Here is a 21,252-nt window from a genome sequence, read left to right as displayed (position 1 = left end):
TAAAGGGAAGATAGGTACACTAATGAATTAGTGTAGTGAACTGATCCAACCATTCTGGAGAGCAACTTGGAATTATCCTCAAAGGGCTATAAAACTGTGCATGCCTTTTTGACCCAACAATACCACTACTAGATCTGTATTCCAAAGATATCAAAGGAAAAGGAAAAGGACCTATGTGTACAAAAATATTTCTATCAGCTCTTTTTATAGTGGCAGAGAATTGGAAATCATGAAGATGCTCATCATTTGGGGAATAGCTGACCAAATTGTGGTATGTGATTGTGAGGGAGGACTATTCTGCTATAAGATATGATGAAGGGGAAGGTCTCAGAAAAACATGGCAATAACTATATGAACTGATGCAAAGTGAAGCAAGAAGAACTGGGATATCCTTTTGTTCAGTAACAATTTTGTAAGGATGATCAACTGTGAAAGGTTTGGCTACTCTGATTAATATGATGGATGATCCAAGAAATTCCAAAGGACTCATGAAGAAAAAATGCTATCCATCTACAGAGAGAAAACTGATGAATTCTGAGTACAATTGAAGTATAATTTTCCTACTTTTTTGTTTTTATTTTGTAATATGACTAATATGGAAATGTTTTACATAATTTCATATGTATAGTTGATATATTGCTTGCCTTGTCAGTGGGTATGGGAGGGAGCAAGAAAATGTGGAATTCAAAATTTAAAAAGAAAATAATATCAAAATAATATTTTTTAAAAAGTATAGTATTGTAACCTACAAATTAAGATGCTTATGTAGGACCTCATAGTAAGCTAGTATTAGTGTGGACTTGGAATACACCACTCCTAATCTCACTGCTTATTGTTTTTCCCAGTATATTAAGCTGACTGACATAAAATAAGGGGAAAAGATGAATCAAAATTTACTCCAATATTTTTAATCAGTGTGAGTGAATCAGATGCTAACCCCAGAGTCTCCTAAAGACATTTAGACTAAATGGAACTGTGGTATAGTCTAAAGTTCCATTAGTATCACTATGAACCTATGCTAAGAATTAGGAGTCACCCGCAGAGTCAGCTGATATCTATTTGACATATCCAAGTCAGGACCAAAGCTGACACCCAGGTCCCAAAGCTCACAATAACTGAAGAGTAGAGAATGAGCTGTCCAAGGCTTAGAACATCCCAGGGCATTTGCCCAGGGACGTTCTAAGCCTTGGACAGCTTGAGACCAGCCCTGTGCCACTATTGTCACCTCGTCCTAGAGCACTTACATGACAATTACTTTGAAAAATTTCACCCAGAAAAATAAAGATCAAAAGGGTTCAAAGAGTTTGCTTTTATTCTGACTTGTGAGATTTAAAAAATAAAAGTAGACTCTGCCTTTCCTGTTCCTTATGATATTTTGAGGTACGTACTTAAATGCGATTATCAGCAGGTACTGCATTATCCAAAAAATACATAGGACTGGGAGCCTATGTCTCTACCATGGTTATAAAGGATAATACCTTATCTAACTATCTATTTATCTCTCAGAGAAAGCAATTTGGTTGGTATTCCTTTATTATTAATTTTTTTTAGCATTTCCTTTTAACACCTAACTGCTGTGCTTCTGAAAGGTACTCCTCATAGCAGGTGTTACTGTGACGATTTGCACATCCTCTGACTCAAGAATAAAGCTCATGTCTGTTTAAGTGTTCCACTAATGGGTTGTCTAGTGACTTGGATTGCATTTAGCTATATCATTGGCTATTTCATAAATTGTTCCAGGAGCCAGAGAATTACTTATTAGTATTGTTCTTATGAATTATTCTTTTAAGGTAACTACATAGAATAGTGAATGAAGTCTACGTTTGTAGTCAGGAAGGCTTGGGTTTGAATTCTGCATCAGGCACTTACTAGCTGTGTGACTTGGGTAAGTTGTATAACTTCTCTAAGCCTTGGTTTTCTCACCTGTAAGATAGGAAGAACAATAATGCCTACTGCACAGGGTTTTTGTGAGGATCAAATGGAATAATATATGCTAAGCATTTTACAAACCTTCGTTCTTGAACACCTGCCAAATCCCACCTGTTCTGCTTGACTATAGATGGGAGTCAAAAAATCTATTGCTTTCAATAAAATGAAGGACTATCAGGTCTCACTATCTACTCTGCTTCTATAACCTACAGATTTTCCATGGAACTGTCATCTAAACTACTGATGAGTCCTAAGGACACTTGGATCTGGCCATTAGTCCTGCCACAGAACGCTTTGGACATCTGGGCCTTTCCATATGCCCTTCAGCTGAGCTTTCTTTTTTTATGTCTTGTCCTTCTAATTAGAGTATGAGCTGCTTGGGAATAGACGCTGTTTTGTTTTGTTTTGTTTTTTTTCTATGTGTATCTCCATAGCTTAGTACGGTGCTTGACAGATAATAAGCACTTTAACAAATATGTTTTCATTCATTCATTCGTCCTTATTTTTATTTCAGCAGCTGCTCCAAATGCAAGTAGATATGACTTGTCAATCAGAAGACAAAAGAGATTTAGATCCTCAGCATTTCTTAACATCTTTATTACATAATTGAATGAGGATCCTATGGAGGCAAGGGGAGCTTCCAACTGAAGCCTTTCTTAATCTTGCCAATTGCTGGTGCCCTTTCTCCTAAAATACACAGCATTAAACTATTTTGTATTGATTTGTACTTTTAAATTATTCATTCTGTGCATACTTATATATGTACTTATCTCCCCATTTTGAATTATTTCTTGAGAGTAGGGATTGATTCTTTTTTTAATTTGTATTCTCACCTCTTGGCACAGTGCTTAGTGTATAGCAGACCCTGAATTTTTGATTAATGGATTGATTCTTGAAAGGGTTGGGATGAATATTTGAAGTGAGTATTCAGTAAAGTTAGATTAGGAAACAGAAAAGGCAGAAAAAGGACACACAAGAGAATTCCCCAATATTCTGTCCTTTACAATCCAATGACTCTAGTTTATTATGTCCTTTGGTAAATTAATTTAATCAGTATTCCAAAGAAATGGATGGTCTTATCCCATAATTAGAGATATTAGTGTTATTAAGTTTTTAAGACAGTACTTTGTCAGGTAGAGTAAATGAACTCATTAAGATTACAGGCTAATTTACACTAGACTAATCTACTCAACTTTCAAATGCAGCCAATATTAATATGAGATAATAATTTGCTTCTTTTTATATTCTCTAGGCTCAGAGGCATTAGAGCAATGGTCCCATCATGCTTAGGGATCTAGTTCAAATGAAGAATTAAGGTGTACCACTCTTTTCCTATAAATGTTATTATACTAAATTACAGTAGTAGCACAACAGCTACTTACCTGAAGGTAATGACATGGCCTCAAGGCAGGCTTAATTTCCTGATGGACCAGAGGCTTATCTAAGTTGAGTGAACTCTTTCGATAAGCTTCTTTTGCCTGGCTTACAGTGAGAGTGGACCAGGAACTCCTTTTCATGTATTTCCCATCAGGGGTCATAGCTAAGCCTTCACATGCAGAGCATTTCATGTCATTATTACTTTTTGAAGTCTTTAGGGAGAGATCCCCAAAGTGGCTCTGGAGAGCTTCAGGGTAGCAGTGGGAGATATGATCCACATGGTGTCTATTCACCACACTGGGTGTTCGATAAGTGCTATCACTGTCCAAGTTGTCATCAGAGCTCCACCAACTACTCATCCCAGATTTATGCTTAGTCTCAGGCTTTCGCTCCTTGCTTTTGCTCCTTTTGCTGTGTTTAGAAAGATGGCCATGATGATGATCCTCTCCTCTACTGTCACTCTTGGTTCCATTGACATTACTTTTGGAAGAACCTTCTAAAGAATGAGACTTGGTAAAAAGCTTCTGAACAGAATGGACAAGGTGCCGTATTCTCCCTGGGCTTTCACTCCGTTGTTCTGCAGCAGTTGAAGTCCTCTGATATTGTAAAGTATGGAATCCATCCCTGTGTAGAGGAAGCTGTTTCTCAAACTGGTCCAAAAGATTGGCAGGGATCCGATTGATTTTAGTGCTAGCGTGAGACATGGCACAGTCGTCCCTTGTATCATAATGTGAGCTGTAGTGCATTCTGGGAAAAGTGCTACTGGACATGTGATCGCCCATCATCATGGGCATCATCATGCATTCGGAATGGATGGAGCTCCGTGGCGAGCAGCGATGGTGATCCATGGGACAGCTCTCTGTAGGGCTAAGCAGGTACGATTGCCTTGGCTCCTGCCCATGGTGAAGGTGGTCATGGGTATGTTCACAATCTTCAGGAGGTGTTAAGCCACAGGTATGACCAGAACATAACTGTGGTTGATTTCGACTACTGGATAATCCTTTCATGTTCCTTGGAGCAGGAGAGTATCTCTCTTCATTGAAGTGCTGGGTTGGTGACCATGAGTACTGTTGATCTGTTGACAAAAGACAGAAATATTATTAAAGGTTTAATATTGCTGGAAATCTTAATTAATTTTGAAAATGAGCCATTTGGAATCAGATACATAAGTTACTCTTTCATCAGTTAAGGTTCTTTTTCTCTTTGGGAGCACAATGGTCTCCCAGGTTATTATAATCACTTTTTTTTGCACCTATTAGTTCTTCCTCGGTATGCTATTATTGCAAACATTCAACTTTTAATTCCTATGCAGCAAAATTTCTATTGGATTCTCGATGTTTTTAGTAACTACAGATAATTCAATTAAGGTTGTTTGGGAAAATAACCCCAAAAAATAAAATTGGGGGCAGGGAAGCCTCTAGCAAATGCTTCAATTTGATTAGAAATAAATTCCTCAGGTTTCTGTGTGTGCACTGACATAATTTTTTGAAGATAACATCTCAGGTTGTATAATTATATTTGTAGAACCCTAGATTTACTCCTTGCTACAAAATGATAGTAATAATAATTGACATTTTAAAAACACTTTTCTGTTTGCCAAGCACTTTATATATGCCATCTATTGAAGCTCAGAACAACCCTGTGAGTTAGATAATACAGGTATGTATCATACAGGTGTGCACACAGCTCTCTAACTACTTGAAGCTGGCAAACATTATTTCTTCCTTGAGACATTTTCTTTTCCACACTAAACAATCATCATTCATCTCATGGAATGAGTATCCCATAAGAGCACACTATATCCAGAACCTGTTGACCTCCAGACTACCTATAGACATAGTTCAGGGTTCTTTAAACAAGGATGACCAGATTTCCACAATTCATCAGAGCAGAATCAAATTTCACGTTTGAATTTCAGATGGTCATTTTTTTCAGTTTCAGTCCTAAGTTAGATCTTGGCTCCAACAGGGAGGACAAAAATAAGTGAAAAAAGAAGGAAGGCAGAAGGAAATGAAAATCTGGGAGAAAGCAGAGACTCCCAAGAAGGTTACCAGTTAGAGAACAGGTAATTGTCTGCCCTCAAGGTAGGAAGGCCAAACCTCCTGATCCCATAGCCCATCCTTCCTATCTATTACTTAACTGTTTTTTTTTTCCTCCCTACTCCTGGGGAAGGCCAGTTCCCCAGAATCATCTAATCAAAGTATCCTAGAATGTAAAGATCACTATGAGAAACAGCTATGGCATGGCAGAAAGAACAGCAGACTGAATCAGAAAACCTGAGTTCTAGACTTGGTTTGTCATTTGCTAGCTTAGTTCTTCATCTGCAAAATGGGACTAATAATGCTTATGTACTCCATCTCATAGCACAGGAAGAAATTCTTTGAAAACTGCGAAGTGGTATACGCATGTAAGATATTACTATCTAGTCTAACCCACTCCTCAAAACAGGAATTTACTTTACAACATCCAATCTTCCTATACTTCTACTGACATAGAAAACATCACAGTTCACTTTTGGACATCTCTAATTGTTAGGAATTTTCTTATTGTCATTGAGGTAAGGAATCTCTAATTTGGCATGTCATTTCTAATCTCTGTGCACTGATACAGGCCAGTGAGCATTCCTTCTCTCCTTGTAGCTGCCTTTTAAAATGCTTTCCATCATTCAAGGCCCATATTAGGTTCTCCCTCTTTCATTTTCCCTTCCCTGGAATCCCTTTCCCTCAATTTAAAGTCATCTCTACCTTCTCTAGTTTTCACAGAGTATTCTTATAGTAGCTTGTGTGTTGTTGTTCAGTGATACCCAGCTCTTTGTGACCTCATGGACCATATCATTCATTGAGTCTTCTTGGCAAAGATACTGTAGTGGTTTGCCATTTCCTTCTCCAGTGGATTAAGGGAAATAGAGGTTAAGTGACTTGCCCAGGGTCACACAGCTGGTAAGTATCTCTAGCTGGTTTGAACTCAGGTTTTCCTGACTCTGGGTTAAGCTCTCTATCCACTGAGCCACCCATCTGCCTCCTGGGCAGAGATGGTTAAGTAACTAGCCTAAGGTTACACAGCTAGTAAGTGTCTGAGGCCACGTTTTAACTCAGATCTTCCAGATTCCAGACCCAATGCTCAATCCACTGAGTCATCTAGCCAGCAGTTTCCTGTATACACATTATGAAAATCTCATGTCCCAATAGAATGTAGCTCTTATGAGGAAGCTTTAATGGGGTTGTGACTGTGAGGCGGCGCAGATATTTACATTTCTAAATCGTTAACTGGCCCCTACTTTAAGGGATAGGCACTGGGTGCTTAAGTCCTGTCTATGCAGTCAGGAAAATCTTTCTTTCCTCCCTTACTTCTTCCTTCTGTCCATATGATTTGTTACTTTTTTTTCTCTTTCCCTTGTTAGAAGCAGTGTAACATAATAGGTAGAGAGCTAGTCCCAAAGCCAGCAAGATTTGGGGTCATGTCATATATCTAAACATATTGACTGTGTGACCTTGGGAAAGTTATTAAACCCTTCAGTGCCTTAGGCAAGTCTCTAAGTCTGCAAAGTGCAGTTGCTTGTATAGGCAAAGTGTTTTCTCATTTGGATGTTGCCTTATCAATGAAGTCCTAGGTCTAGTCTCTTTCCCTTATCTCTTCTCAGCCCTAATCATATTTCAGACCTGCGTCAGTCTTGCTCATGATTTTGACTTCTCTATCCTGCTTTGCTTGGTGGTAAATATGGTCATCCTTTTGTTTTATTGAATTGTTAACTCTCAGAAAGGCGTTATGAGTTTTAAATAGGCTAGAATCTAGCTTCATTGGTTCAAACGTAGCATCAGAAGTTTTAACATCATCTGTTACATAATTTTTTGTTTTGCTCTGTGTCTAGCACAGTGAGGCACATAGTAGGGACTTTAGAGATCATTGAATTCAACCTTATAATATTCTAAGTAAGGAAATTATGTCTGAGAAGGATTATGTGACTAAGGTCAGTTGAGTGTATGAGGGATGGGATATGGGAGAAACAGTGCAACTTTATTTGTCTTGACTAAGGAAGCAGTGTGTTACCACCTGATTTCATTTATAAAGGAGCTTAAATGTGATTCCTTACCCCCAGCTTAGTTGATTTAGTTATAAAATGTAGTTATAGATGATAAGGTTTTAATTTGTTAGTAAGGTGTAACCCCTTGGGATTTCTTTATGAATTTCAAACACTTCTCTGTCTGACTCAGAAAGAGAATAATGTGATTGGCTGAGCAAACAAATTAGCTGGGTTTCTGGGGCCTTTAAATAGCTGCACCCCAGATGAATTTCAGCTGAAAGTGGAAGTCGGTCAATGGTTGGAGCAGAAGTGGAATGATATCGCTTTGAAGACCAGGAGGGAGAATTTCTCTGTCTGACTCCAGCCTTCTCACAAGCACCTAGCAGTCGATTTAGTCAGCCAGAAGGAACCACTCCATTTAATAGTTAAACAGTCAGTTCCAGAGAATTTTAAGTCCAGGTAAGGGGGCAGAGACACATACTCGAGATGTACATGGATATAGAGAGACAGTTGTCTGAGAGAAGAACCAGTTTCAAGAAGTACAGCCCCTGACTATAGTAGAAGTCAGTAGGCTATGGACTTGAGGGAAAGTTAATGCTGGAAGTAAGAGTTGAGTCACAGAATAGTCTGCACAGGGAGAGAAAGGACTTTGTTCCCTGCAGATCAACTTATAGGTTGTCTTGGTATGTGCGCTCCCTATGTGTGTGCCTCACTAGCACTGTACCCTAGGCTTGTCCTTACTATTTCCACAGATGCCATGTGTATTTGTGAGAGCATGAGCCCCATTTTTTGGGGGGGATGTTTTATAGCTGTTGTTTTTAGTGTGACTTATCAGTGAATACCTTTGTTAACAGCTGATTGTGCCATTGGTTGATTCTTACTAGGAAACACAGCAGTGGGGATTCCTGACCTATAGTAGAAGTATAGCCTCACAGGGTTACTCTTAGAACGTAAGGTAACAGCCACCTTTTGGTGTGCCAACCTATGAGTGTCAAGTTGGAGCAGTCCAGAGAAGGTGCTATACATTCATCTTCATTCATTAAACTAAATTATCTACTGTGAGTAGAATACTGTCAGATAAAATATAGTTCCCTCCTCCATGGAGTATATAGTCAAAGAATGAGATAAGATACAAGCGCAGAAAATGAAAATATACATTATTACTTGCTAAGTATATTAGAACATTTACAAATGCAATGGTATATGAGGTGCTAAGGGGAAGGTTGTTATCAATGGGGAACCAGGGAATGGTTACTGACATGATTACATTTGAAACTGAGCTTTATAGAATGAGTTTTAAAAGTATTCGTCAGAAAGATATTGAACAAACAGCATGAATAAAGTCCCAGAGGCTAGAGAAGGCCAGGGCATGTTCAAGTGATGGGAGCATAGATTGAGTAGAGGGGAGTTACGTAAAATTAGATTAAAAAGGTAAATTGATATAATCTACAGGGCCTTGCATGGGTGACAAAGAAGTTCATGTAGGAGGTAATAGGGAGCCACTGAAGATTTTTGAGCAGAGAAGTGACAGAGGTAAGAGATGTGCGGGGAAGTTGGGGAGAGAATTGAGATGGGATGATCTGTTAGTAGTTCAGGCAAATTCCCTCAGTGAACAGTTATTAAGAGTCTACTATATGTCAACCATTATACTAAATGCTAGCAATACAAAGACAAAAGATAAGTCTCTGAACTCTAAGAGTAAACCAAAGAGCCATTCATATATAGATTTAAATAAAGAAGATACACGGTTATTTGGGGAAGCAGTTAGTGTTTGCAGGAGAAAGAGATCAGGAAAGGCATCATGTGGAAGGCAGCCCTTCAACTGAGTCTTTAAGGAAGTTTAAGTGAGGACAAGGAAGTGTGTTCCAGACAAAGAAGTCAGGTAATGTAAAGCCCAGGAGATGGGAGATGGAGTGTCATGCAGGAGGTTATTTCTGTGCTACAGATGGGTAGTAATGAAGACCTATAAGAGTGCTGGAAGTAGAAATGGAAAGGAGTGGACAAAATGCTAGAGGAAATGGAATTGGCAGGATTTGGTACGTCATTGGATGTGAGAAGTGAGGGAAAGGAAAGGATCAAAAATAATCCTCAAGTTACCCACAATAAGAAATGGAATGAAGAGTGGTGCCAAAGATACTCTGAAGCCAGAGGAGGTGCACATTTGGAGAGATGAGTTCAGTTTTAGACAAGAGGATGGATGGGGAGCAGGTCCACAGAGACCTAAATATAGTTAGATGAGTTTTCATTCAGTCATGGGCCGCTTCAGCTCAGTACCGGGGATGGAGTTTTAAAAATGAGGGAGGGAAGCATAGTTTCCTGGGTAGGAAAAGTGTTCTGTGGAGGGTTGAGGAGTAGTAGGGCAAATGGCAAAAATTCCCAAGATGTTCAGAGAGGGTGAAATGGAATGAGAATTGAGTCTCTTTTAATCACCAGATGTTAGAACTACAGGTTTTTGCTTCATCCACTCACTCACCTGGCTATAACCCTGTCTGTCTCCTAGGACAATTCCCAGAGGAGCCCTTTGACCTCTGAGCTTGGGGGCAATCACCCTGGGATTTGACATACCCCAAGGAATCACTCTAATTCAGCCTAACTCTCTCTTGGAAATATGAGATGATATGTGAATGGTGAAATAAGTAATAAAAGCTACATATATACACATTAAACAATGACTATCCCTTTAATCTAGGACTGGTGATCAGCTACTGGGGGATTAAAATTACCAGGAAGATACTGACTTTGACTAATTTCTAAAATAAATCAGTGATAGCTACCTGGAAAATGTGATTGACAATGGAAAACATTAGTATTCCTAAATGCATCCAAAGACAAATAGAACACAGGTGCTATTCTGTTTCCTAGGTCAAGGGCAGCCCTGTGGTTCCATCCTTTTGCTTAAAACTCATTTCCAGATCTGAGGGACATGAAGTCCTTTTTGATGACAGCCTCAGTTTATCATATCTCCAGACACTTAGACAAGTCTTTGACAATAGCTAAAAGGTAATCATGACTCTGGACTTTCCTTTGTAGCACTCAGATTATAGCTAGAGCTTCTGTATTGTAGACAGGACCATGTATTTAGACAGGCTACTCTTATATTTTAATATAATTTAACAAATTTTCAAAGGACATTCAGTATTCAACTGAAAAATAACAAAGACCATTTCTGTAACAGAAGCAGAAAAGTCACCACCTATTTTCTTCCACTTTATTTTATCATTAGTATATAATTTTAAACAATTTCAGTCTCACATCATATTTAGATGGAAGCTCATTATTGCTCTCCACAAGTATCCTATTTCTTTCAGGCTAATGTTTTAGCCTAGAAGCTACAGTATGAGTATAGCTACTTAAAAGAACAGCATGAAAGATAAAAGTTTAACTGAAATGAATTCAATTTGATTAGACAATGCAGTGATAATCCATTTCTGTTTTCAGTAGGAAGGCCCAAATTCCCATATGAATGTAGGGAACTTAAATACCCTCTCTTAAAACATAATAATTATAACTGCAACCATGAAAATATTACATTGTAAATAATAAGAAAAATAAATATGGGCTTTTATTATCATATCTAAAAATATGTAATATACTGTCTAGGGAATTTGGGAATTTATTTGGGAGTCAAAACAACTGAACTTCAATTTTAGTTTTGTTTTTTTTTTTTTTACTAGCTTGTATTCTTACCAGCTGTGAAACAATAGCAATTTCTTAACCTTAGCTCTCCTATTTGCTCATCTGTTAAATGGGGTTAGTATTCTAAAGACTGCCAATCTCACAGGCCTGTTCTGAGGAAAGCATTTTGTAAACTTTAAATTTGAGTTGTTTTTGTTAGTAGGTAGGATCCATTATCAGGACTTTCTTAAAAAAATGAGCTGAGAAGCAATATGCTGTAGTACACAGAAAGCCAATTCAGCGTCAAGAAGACCTGGCTTCAAGTTCTACTTTTTAGAAACACTGGCTGAATCTCAGCTGTCTCTGTTGCTGAAATGAATTAAATTTGACTTATTTCCTGTGAATTTCTGCTCCAACTCTCCTCAGCTATACAAAGAGAAAGTCACACTCTGGATCTTGCCACCACCCACCACTGTTTTACTTCCATATTCATAAACTCTGAAATTCCTTTATATGATCATAATCTGTTGTCATTCCTCTTTTCCAATTGCCTTACAAGACCTGACCTTGTAATCATTGTGACCTCTACTCCCTGTGCCCCTCACTTCTTTCCTATAATCTCAACTGGACCCTCATTGCGACAAGGCAGTCCTTTTATGTACCAGTTCCCCTTAGTGAATTCACTGTCCCATATACCACAGTGGCTTTCCCAAACACTCCTCCCTCTTAAAACCTCCTATGGCTTACTTCTCCTCCTCTTTCAAGCTGAGTCTTGCCTCATATTTCACTGAAAAAATTTAGGCCATTCACTGAGACCTCTCTCTTTTTCCTTCTACCCTGTTTCATATAACTCACCCTGCTAACTTCTGTAGTGGTCCTCATTGCCAAAGCACACCCTTCCCTTTTACATATACAAGCAATTCCATGCCATCTTCTCTAGCAGAGAGATCTCTCAATCATTCTCACTCTCACTAAAATCTTCAAACTTAGCCTGTCTACTGGATGCTGCTCTGCTACTTACAAACATGGCCACCTCTCCTCCATCTTTAAAAAAACCCTGGGACTATAGTCTTCCTTCCAAAATGATATTGATAATTACAAGTAATAGGGGACAGGAATTCATCAAGTTCCTAATCTATCCAACCATACTGCTATTTAGTTCAGGGGTTGGGAACCTGAAACCTACAGGCCACAGGTGGCCCTCTAGGTCCTCAAGTGTGGCCCTTTGACTGAAACTTCAAGTTTAGATTCAGTCAAAGAGCCACACTTGAGGACTTAGAGGACAACATGGGGCCTCCCAGCCGCATGTTCCCCACCCTGATCTAGCCTATATGCCTTCATCTGATGCACAAGCACAGCATGAGAGACTTTGGTGGCATAGTGGAGAATGTTGGGCTTTGAGTCAGGAAGATCTTATTTTAAACCCTTATTAACTTATGTGGACCTGGATGAATGACTTAATTTTACTCAGATCCATTTTCCTCAATTATAAAATGGGGACATTGATAACATCTACTGCAGAGAATTATTGTTCAAATCAAATGAGATAACCTTTCTAAAGTCTTTGCAAACATAAAATGTTATATAAATGCTAGCTCTTATTGTGGTTGTCAAGTGCTTTGCTGATTCACTGTCAGGCTTACTTGATGTGTTAGCTAGTTTTGCTTAATTTTTAAAAATTGTTATTCTTTGTTATAAAGGATTTCTGTCTACATAGAGGAAGGAGAAGGCAGCAAAGGTGAGGTGAAACAACATATATCAAGAAGATAAAATAAAAATGCTTTTGCTAAACCTAAGTATCCTCTGCTCATTGACTTCTCGTGATCAGCCAGCTTAGAAACCTTGACAGAACGGCAATATCAGTCTGTTCTTACCTGTTCTTGATAATGTCATGATGGACTTTTATGATAACTGCTTCTCTAACTGCTCACAAATTATCACTTTAATAATATTATTCGCCAGAAAGAGAAAGCAAGCTGATTGGTTTCCATAGTCTAGAAACAATCACCTTCCTTCTTAGTTTGAATACTGGGACATTTGCTATTCTTCCATTAGTACTTTTTACCCATTGTCCAGAATGTTTGAACATTCACTAACTGGCTCAGAAAGCATATTTTCTATTTTTTTTTTAATCATTCACTGACTTTTTTCCTGGACATGTTACCTAACTTATTAACAATAGCTAGATATTCCTCATCTCTTCAGTTATCCTGAGTTTCAATTTCTTACTAAATATGTTGAATTTCTACTTCTGAGGGAAAACTGAAATACTAGAAGAGCTGAGTCTAGCTTTTTCCCAGTTGTTCATTATCATTACCCTAGATACCCCGCGCAGCATTATTATCCCAGCTCTGATCATTCTTGTGGCCTATTACAGCTAGAAACAAAGCAAAACACACACAAAACTACCATTTTGTTGTTTTTAGCATTTATTGCTGCGTATGGCTCATTCTCCACATTAGCTCTCCTGCCACAGTTGCAGGATTATTATACTCTTTTGAATACATCCTTCCTTTCCATTGTTTCTATTTTATACAGATCTTTTAAAAATCTGAATTTGTTGATGAATTCTTCTGAGTGGGTGCAAAAAAAATTCTAAAAGAATGGAAAACATCATCAAAGGCATTAATGTGAAAAATTCAGTCATAGATGATTTATAGAGAAGATTTCATCTTCACAATCTCGAAAAAGAGAATATAAGACCTTGTTGAGTATATTATTTGATTGCAGAGAAGCATTTGACTTGGGAGAGTGAAAAGTAGCCTTTACAACTGTCCTCAAACAAGGGGTCTCTTATTTTTAAGATTGTATAAGCCTACTCATAGACACAGCATAGAGATAGCCTTATGCAATAATCCTCTAATTGGAGGTCACTAGGTGGCATATTGGATACAGCACTGGTCTTGGAGTCAGGAAGACCTGAGATAATATTTGGCCTCAGATACTAGCTGTGTGGCACTGGGTAAATTTCTTAACCTCTGTTGGCCTCAGCTTCCTTAAATGTAAAAATGGAGATAATAATGCCATCTGCCTAACAGGATTGTGGTAAGGTTTATCAAATGCCATCATATTTGTAAAATATTTAGCATAGTGTCTGGTAAGTACTAGGTGCTATATAAATGTGTATTCCTTTCTTTTCCCCCTAATTATTAATATTAAATGAGGCATAGAACAGAGTGGTGTATGCTCATTAAAGTTTTGTGGGTTTTTTTGGTTTTTTTTTTTGCCACCGTCATGGAGGATACCTTATATAGAGTCAAAATGAAATAAGGGTTTTCTATAGATGGAGAGACCCATGAGATACTCATCTTTGTGCACAAAGCTCATAAATGCTACAGGGTTATCACAATGTGCTCCATGATCACACAGAAGATATCAACACAGGATATGGATGAAGAGAGCCTGTTACCCAGCTGATTGAATCACTCATTCAATGATATATGTCCTAGGTAGAAAGACAATGCATAGGAAGACAAACAATGAGTGGGGTCAATAATTGAATTTGATCAGTCATTTTTTTCCAACTATGTCTGACTCTTTGACCTGTTTTCTTGGCAGAGATATTGGAGTGGTTTGCTATTTCCTTCTCCTGCTTATTTAATAGGTGAAGAAATTTTAGACAAACAGGGTTAAATTATTTGCCCAGAGTCACACAGCCAGTAAGTGTCTGATGCTGGATCTGAACTCATAAAGATGAATCTTTCTGACGACAGGCCTGGTGCTGTCCACTCTGCTGCCCAGCTGCCCTCCTAACTGAATGGGGAAGGAGAAGACTCAGATTGCATTTAGGAACTAGAACATAGATTTCACTGACTCCAAGCTGCTTCCTGATGCCTAAATCTGCCTTTTAAACATAAATATTAATCTGTTGGTTCTATATGACTAGGGATTTTAGAACAACGTTTTCTTAATCAAAACCATAGGGATCCAAAGGTGATGGAGGGCTGCACGTTTGGTGTCAGTAGGCTGTGGTATAAGAACACATAAGATAAGCTTGGGATGAGGACTGATAAATGGATAGTCTGGGTGCTATACCATAACATTCAATAACGTTCAAAATAACAAGGTTTTCATTGTATCAGGAAGATCCTCAAGGGAAGATTTAGGGAAGGATGTGACCAATATTTTATAGGGTAAGAAGACATAGTCACATTGTGGTCTATATGAGTGGGTGGAGCCCCTATTCCATGGAATCATAGATCCATGGAAGCAAGTCAGCAGAGTGAGTGCAAGATGTGGTAGGTTCTAAATATGTCCTGGCAACAGAACTGATGTGCTTTTTGAAGACCAGTCTAACTAGATACTGAGAGATTCCTTACTAAGAGATGACAAGCTAAATTCTTTGGCCATGGCCAACTTAAATATTAATAACAGTAATTATTTATCTTGCATTTATATTAAAACTGTTACAGTTTTTAATGTGACTTGGCATAATTTCATTTAATCCTCACTACAATCTATAGGTGGTCAGATCTGGAAACCAAAGTTCAGAGAGGTTCTGTGACTTACTGGAGATCCTATAGATCCAGGGCCATTACCTAGGTTTTTTCATTTACATGTGGATAGCATCATTAGGTCATGTATTTAGAACCTGAAGGAGCTTGGAAATCATCTAATCCAACCTTCTCATTTTAAAGGTTAAAAAAAATGAGACCCAGAGAATTTAAGGAACATTTAAGTCACCATTAAGAGACTTGTCCTAGGTCTCCAAAGTAGTAAATCTTAATCCAATGCTCTTTACCTCTCATTTTAGGACCTTCCACAAAGTATGTGCTTAATGAGGAAGCTAAGTGACTCATTTGCTAGAGTGCTGTCCTTAGAGACAGGAAATCCTTCCTGAGACACTTCTCAGCTGTGTGGCCCTGGGAAAGTCTCTCAATAGCAACATTTATATAATACGTTAAGGTTTGCAAAGTTTATCTCACTTGACTCTGACAACAACTCAACTAAATAAGTACTATTATCATTATTATGATGGGGAAACATCATAACAGATTAAGTGACTTGGAAAGATTCACACAGCTAGTAATTCTTTGAAGCAAGATTCAAACTCAGATCTTCCAGACTTCTGATAACTCCTTTCATTATATCACTCTTGTAGATTCTCTTGTAGCTCCCTCTTGTAGCTTCTCCCAACCTCAGTTTCCTTATCTATAAAATGAGAATAATGATGGCTCTTACCTTAAATGAGTTATCATATGTAAATTACTTTGCCAAACTTAAAGTTCTAGACAAATGCTAGCTATTTTTTGGGGGGTGATCCAACTGGTGTCAAGTGAAGTGCCCAGGGTCATACATCTAGTAAATGTCAAATATCTGAGATTGATTTGAATTCAGGTCCACCTCATTCCAGTACCATTACCCTGTCTATTAATGCTAGCTATAAATGAAGAATTATTCATTATTTAATAAAATGAATTCTTAAAAAAAGGACAGCATTCATTTTCTTCTAGCGTTCCTAAGTATCTCGACTAGGAAAAAATAAAACATAACTTTGCAAGTGTTTAATAAGTTCTCTTTTGTTCTTTCATTGGAAGTATTGGACTGGAAGTATTCCTAGAGATTACTCTGTAGAGTGAAGAGACTTGAACTTGGAGACAAGAGATCCATGTTCAAATCCAGCCTTTCTCATTTAGCCTGGGTGCCCCCAGGCAAGGTGCAATTTGTCTGTGCTTTAAATTCCTCCTCTGTAGAATATACTGTTTGGATCACCTTCCTTATAGTGTTGTAAGGAAAATGCTTTTTGTAAACCTTGAAGCACTAGAGAAATATGGGCTATTGCTATCAATGGTATTCTTTTATTACAGTTGCTTAATAAATACTTGGTCAGATATAGCAAATTTCAGCAAAATAAGTGCTGTTTATACTTCTGATTGTAGAAGTTACAACCAAAGTATTAAAGAGCTTAGCAGAATTGTTCTTCTGGCTTTCAGGCTTGCCTATTCCTAGCTATGCTTCCTTTCTTTGATCAGATTACTTTGTCTTTGTGTAGGTCTGTGTGTGTGTGTGTGTGTGTGTGTGTGTGTATGTGTGGGTCTTTGTGTGTCTGTGTGGGGGGCTCTGTGTGTGGGGGTCTGTGTGTGTGGGTCACTGTGTGTGTATGGGTTTCGTGTGGGTCTCTGCATGTGGGTCTCTGTGTGTGGGTGTGGAGGGGTATGCATGGGTGTGTGTGGGGTCGCTGTGTGTGTGTCTGTGTGTGTCTGTGTGTGTCAGGGGTCCACGTGGGTCTCTGTGCATGGGTGTAGAAAGTCTGGGTGTGGGCCTGTGTGTGTGTGGGTCTGTGTGTGGGGAGGTCGGTGTGTCTGGGTCTGTGTGTGTGTGTGTGTGTGTGTCTCTGTGTCTCTCTGTGTGTCTATCTGTGTGTGTCTGTCTGTGTGTGTCCGCGTGTGTCGGGGGTCCGTGTGGGTCTCTGTGCGTGGGTCTGTGTGGGTGGGTGGGTCTGTGGGGGGCCCCTCCGTGTGTGTGTGTGTGTGTGTGTGTGTGTGTGTGTGTGTGTGTATGTCTAGGTCTCTGTGTGTCTGAATCTGTATGTGTGTGGGGGGGGTGGGTCTGTGTGGGTCTGTGTCTGTGTGTCTCTCTGTCTGTCTCTGTCTCTCTCTGTATCTGTCTCTCTCTGCCTCTGTCTCTCTATAGAGAGAGAGATAAAATGCTATATGACTAAGGATTATAGACGAATGTTTTCTCAGACAAATCAAAACCATAGTTGATCTAAAGGTTATGGAAGGATGCATGTATGGTATGTGTATACACACATGTATATATGTACATATAATGTGTACATATGTGTAAATAAAGTAGTGACCTATTAGAATTCTATAATTTATGCATGCACATATACATATGAGATATATTTGTATATTACACTTAGTACGTATATTTTACCCAATATATTTATGTGTATTTATGTAGTATACATAGTAGTATACATATTATGTATATATTGCACACACATGTGTATATTGTACACACATATATACGCAACACCTGCATATAATATGTAGATGTACACCAAAACATGTATCTGAGATCAATAATATAGTTTTAGAATTGAAAGTGACTTGAGATTTGTAACTGGTAATTTTATAGATGAGGAAAATTCTGGCTCACAGAACTTGCCTGAGGTCTCACTACACAGGATCAGAAAGTAGGTCTCCTGATTCCTACTTAATTGACCTATCTGCCAGTGTAGCATCTTGGGTACCAGAGGTCTGTTAAGCAAATATCCAGGGATGTCTTTAAAGAATGTCTCATGTAAATAGAAGAGAGGGGGCAGTGTCAGACTAAATGAGTGGTTCAAATTAATATAATGCCCTTCAGTGCATCAGGAAATGAATACGAAGTTGGAATTACAAATGTCTCATTCTCACAGTGGCCTACCTATCCCATATGAAATTTGCTATATCCCCAAGTGGAATAAATTGGAGTGATCTATCCCAAGTGACAGAGATACAGATTACAACAGAAAAGCTCAATTGCAAGAGAAGGGGATGGGAATAATTCATAGTATTCCAGAAAACTCTACAATAAGAGCATATTATGAAATATCTCTTATCACTTCAAGGGAAATGAATTATTCCTACATCTCAAACCATATCTGGGAAATGTGGGTAAGGGCCTACTAAAACCTTTTATCCTTTTTACAAAGTGGTTTATTCCATGATATTATTTCTGTTTCCAAGACCTAAATGAAATCAGCTGGTGAATCTAAAAGAAATTTAATATGCTCTTTATTCAATTTTATTTAGAATTTTCAGAGAAATATGTGCTTGTGGATTGGTGAGGTATGCTTGGTTGTAGATACTGTGTTGTTTCTTTTCTATCTTGTAGAACATTGATGGTATAAAATATTAAAGTGTTTATATATGTATCCATATGTACATATATGCATGGATTTATGTTATATAATATGTGTAGATTCTAATACATACACACAGGCCCTCGTTACTTGTTTTCTTGTCTGGCCTATTAAAGTTGTTACATAATTTGTGTATTTTGGAAGTATGAAGAAAGTAAATAAAGAAGATAAGTGGGCAATGGAGGGGAAAGAAAGAATAAACAGTAAAAAGGGATGAAAGCAGGAAAAGAAGGGAAAGAAAAAAGTTGTTATAGAGAAAGAGGAGTTAGAAAAAGGGAGAAAGTAGAGGAGAGCTAATTATGAATGCAAGACTGATCCCTGGACAGACTAATGGGTGCTATTTGAACCCTTAGGTGAGGGTCATTTCTGGTGTGACTTCCCTATAGATCAGGGGAAGAATGCAGCCAGAAGGCAGAGGATAGACAAAGTGAGGGATTTACTATGCGTCATTAACATACAAAAGGTCATGCTGCTGGCTTTTTATCAATCACCTTAGGAGGACAAGGTTACAATTTAAATAATAAGAATGAAGCTCTCTCCATAGATCTAGAAATCCAAGTCCTGTTTAACATCTGACATGGGCAGAGCTAATCTAATCACATTGCCATCAGAGAGTTCCTAGAATAAAGATATGACACTGGTCCTTAGTTACCAAAAGATATAAATTTACAAGACCATAGGGTATATTCATTTGTCTACTTTGACACCTACCTAGACGTAATTATTTTTTTCCTGAGGAAGCACAATGTTCCAATACAATGACAGAGAGGGTCCTCAGTCAATGAACAGTTATTAAGTGCCTAATGTCTGTCTAGATTTATTGGAAGGGTCTTTGCTTTTCATGATGCTGCCTTGTGGATGAAAGGAAGAAGAAGAGAGAGGGGAAGGGAGAAAGTGAGAAAATTTGCAACAAACTCAAGACTGAAAATAACTGTAGGAAAGGAAGGACCTCAGAGGCCATTTAGTCCAAGACACTCATTTTACAGTTGAGGAAACTGAAGTCCTTGGAAATTTAATGACCTGCACAGGGTAACACAATAAATATCTGAGGTATCTGAGAATTTGAAAGATTTTCTGATTCCAGAGCCAATTCTGTTTTCACCGTACTGTGTTATTGTTGCTTAGAGATCCTGTATCCATATATTTCAAGCACCATGTTCCACCTACAACCTTCCTACACAAATTCACCTCCTACTATTCTTCTATACATACATATATTAGGATCTAATACTACTAGCTATTTATTGGATTGGCTCCTTCCTACCACCATGCCTTTGGTTATATTCTTTCCTCTAGTTTGGCTTTACTATCATCATTTTTGCATGTTAAAATCTCACCAAAAATAGAAAAGTAGATCAACAGAAAAGGTAATATAAGGATGAATTAGAAATAATTGACGTCAATAACTTATTATTAGACAAACCCAACAACATAAGTACATAGCCAAGCTTGGTGGTTCAATGACTACAGGACTGGACCTGGAGTCAAGAAGACCTGAATTTAAATCTGGTCTTATACACTTACTAACTGTGTGACCTTGGGGAATTCATTTAACCTCTGCCTCAATTTCCTCGAATTAAAATGGGGATGATAATATCTACTCACAGGATATTATGAGATCAAATAATATAGTACTTGAAAAGTACTTAACATACCCTGCAGCAGAATAGGCCCTTACTAAATGTTATTCCTTCCTTACTGGGGGTGGTGTGGGGGAAGATGTCTTTCATTCTCATGTAACTGCTCTCCTAGACTTCATGATCTCGAGAGACTTGTCATTTTTTAAGATGAAATCAACTCTGAAATTCACACCTCTGCCTTTGGGCCCTTTATTCCTCTGGTTGTGAGAGGGTGGAATGCAGACACGGGAGAGCTTCTTCCCAAATCACCACCATTTAAGGAGGATGCCTGGCACTTTCAGCTCATCCTTTCCCACCGGATGATCTCCTGGACTTCATGATCTTCAGAAATTCATCCTTACTGCAAGATGACATCAGCTCTGTAAATCTCACTTCTGCAGATCATTTTCTAGCCCAGTTGTAGAGCTTCATCATGTCTTCACATGGGATAACCTCCTACTCTGTCCCTTGTCACATTTTTTTTTTTATGTTATTTTCCTCCACTAGATTGTGGGCTCCTTTAGGGATGGGGCTATCTTACACCTTTCTTTGTAGCCTACTACTTAACATAATGCCTGGAAATAGAGTGGGCATTTGATAAGTGTTTATTGACTATGGCTTTTGATAAGAACTGCTAGGAAAATTGGAAGGCAGTTTAGCAGAAGTTAAGTTTAGGCCAATATTTTATGCCATATGTCACAAACTCAAAATGGATATAAAACCTGCATATTAAAGATCACACCATAAAAACAGAAGAGAAACAGATCAGATATTTATAATTATGACTAGAACTCTTAAGCAATGAGCAAAGGTTATTGAAAAGGTTAACAAATTTT

At 38.2% G+C, this 21,252-nt stretch overlaps 1 protein-coding gene across 1 annotated transcript in view; it reads right to left on the bottom strand.

Moving 5' to 3' along the window:
• The window catches only part of DLGAP2 (DLG associated protein 2), a 529,819-nt gene that overhangs the window by 183,833 nt on the left and 324,734 nt on the right, over positions 1-21,252 (bottom strand). The window contains exon 3 of the mRNA XM_072634360.1: positions 3,312-4,381. Within this exon, the coding sequence (XP_072490461.1) occupies positions 3,312-4,313 (1,002 nt within the window). The 5' untranslated portion in view covers positions 4,314-4,381. The remainder of the gene's footprint in view (positions 1-3,311; positions 4,382-21,252) is intronic.

The sequence above is a fragment of the Notamacropus eugenii genome, chromosome 1 (assembly GCF_028372415.1).
Source record: "Notamacropus eugenii isolate mMacEug1 chromosome 1, mMacEug1.pri_v2, whole genome shotgun sequence".
NCBI lineage: Eukaryota > Metazoa > Chordata > Mammalia > Diprotodontia > Macropodidae > Notamacropus > Notamacropus eugenii.
Note: the sequence above shows the minus strand (reverse complement) of the source record. Positions and strands in the feature narration are given on the sequence as shown.